Here is a 2,254-nt window from a genome sequence, read left to right on the forward strand (position 1 = left end):
CAGACATGTTCTCTTAACCAGGACACAGACATGTTCTCTTAACCAGGAAACGGACATGTTCTCTTAACCAGGAAACTGACATGTTCTCTTAACCAGGACACAGACATGTTCTCTTAACCAGGACACAGACATGTTCTCTTAACCAGGACACAGACATGTTCTCTTAAACAGGACACAGACATGTTCTCTTAACCAGGACACATACATGTTCTCTTAACCAGGACACAAACATGTTATCTTAACCAGGACACAGACATGTTCTCTTAACCAGGACACAGACATGTTCTCTTAACCAGGACACAGACATGTTCTCTTAAACAGGACACAGACATGTTCTCTTAACCAGGACACAGACATGTTCTCTTAACCAGGACACGGACATGTTCTCTTAACCAGGACACAGACATGTTTTCTTAACCAGGACACAGACATGTTCTCTTAACCAGGACACAGACATGTTCTCTTAACCAGGACACAGACATGTTCTCTTAACCAGGACACAGCCATGTTCTCTTAACCAGGACACAAACATGTTCTCTTATTAACCAGGACACAGACATGTTCTCTTAACCAGGACACAGAAATGTTCTCTTATTAACCAGGACACAGACATGTTCTCTTAACCAGGACACAGACATGTTCTCTTAACCAGGACACAGACATGTTCTCTTCTGCAGGACACAGACATGTTCTCTTAACCAGGACACGGACATGTTCTCTTAACCAGGACACGGACATGTTCTCTTAATCAGGAAACAGATATGATTATTGCAGCAATATTAATATGTGCTATCACAGTGGAATTAAAGCTGACACAGTTGTTGTCTTCCTAAAACAGTAAACAGTGATACGTCTCATCCTGCATGTGGATTGTAGTGCTAAACAGGTAATAGGGTGCGATTTGGGACACTTCCTTCGTATCCATGAAAACAAACACGCTTTGGATGTAATTTCCTATTGACATAATAATGCTGAGTGGTTCTGAAGCCTGCTGATTCAGTGACTTTTGCTGTAATAGCAAACTGATAATCCCCATGGGGGAGCCCGTAGGTACAGCATCTAGTGCTGCTGTGGACATTCTGGTGCTTCGTGAGTTGACCGCTGAAGACAGGATGGTTTAACCCACCCACCGTCTTAGAACTGGACTGGTCCAGGACCATAGAACTGGACTGGTCCGGGACCATAGGACTGGACTGGTTCGGGACCATAGGACTGGACTGGTCCGGGACCATAGAACTGGACTGGTCTGGGACCATAGGACTGGACTGGTTCGGGAACATAGTAGGACTGGACTGGTTCGGGACCATAGCACTGGACTGGTCCGGGACCATAGAACTGGACTGGTGCAGGACCACAGGACTGGACCGGTATGGGACCACAGGACTGGACTGGTCCGGGACCATAGAACTTAACTTGTCCGGGACCACAGGACTGGACTGGTCCGGGACCATAGAACTGAACTTGTCCGGGACCATAGGACTGGACTGGTCCGGGACCATAGAACTGAACTTGTCCGGGACCATAGGACTGGACTGGTCCGGGTCCATAGGACTGGACGGGTCTGGAACCATAGAACTGAACTTGTCCGGGACCATAGGACTGGACGGGTCCGGAACCATAGGACTGGACTGGTCCGGAACCATAGGACTGGACGGGTCTGGAACCATAGAACTGAACTTGTCCGGGACCATTGGACTGGACTGGTGCGGGACCATAGGACTGGACGGGTCCGGAACCATAGAACTGGACTGGTCCGGAACCATAGGACTGGACTGGTTCTGGACCATAGTAGGACTGGACTGGTCCGGGACCATAGAACTGGACTTGTCCGGGACCATAGGACTGGACGGGTCTGGAACCATAGGACTGGACTGGTCCGGGACCATAGGACTGGACGGGTCCGGAACCATAGGACTGCTAGGGCCTTTTAAAACGTTGCTAGGGCCTTTTAAAACGTTGCTAGGGCCTTTTAAAATGTTGCTAGGGCCTTTTAAAACGTTGGTAGAGACCTTTTAAAACGTTGCTAGGGCCTTTTAAAACGTTGCTAGGGCCTTTTAAAACGTTGGTAGAGACCTTTTAAAACGTTGCTAGGGCCTTTTAAAACGTTGGTAGGGCATTTGAAAACGTTGCTAGGGCCTTTTAAAGCGTTGGTAGGGCCTTTTAAAACATTGGTAGGGCCTTTTAAAACGTTGGTAGGGCCTTTTAAATCGTTTCTAGGGCCTTTTAAAACGTTGTTAGGGACTTTTAAAACGTT

At 47.7% G+C, this 2,254-nt stretch overlaps 1 protein-coding gene across 1 annotated transcript; it reads right to left on the bottom strand.

Moving 5' to 3' along the window:
* Nucleotides 1-644: 644 nt before the first annotated feature.
* Nucleotides 645-1,910, bottom strand: LOC139549687 (proteoglycan 4-like). The gene is made up of 2 exons (XM_071360350.1): nucleotides 1,131-1,910; nucleotides 645-671 (listed from the first exon to the last, which is right to left on the bottom strand). Exons 1-2 carry the CDS (start codon nucleotides 1,908-1,910, stop codon nucleotides 645-647), a joined length of 807 nt encoding a protein of 268 aa, XP_071216451.1.
* Between the last annotated feature and the right edge of the window lie 344 nt (nucleotides 1,911-2,254).

Source organism: Salvelinus alpinus, chromosome 22 (assembly GCF_045679555.1).
Source record: "Salvelinus alpinus chromosome 22, SLU_Salpinus.1, whole genome shotgun sequence".
Taxonomy (NCBI): Eukaryota; Metazoa; Chordata; class Actinopteri; order Salmoniformes; family Salmonidae; genus Salvelinus; species Salvelinus alpinus.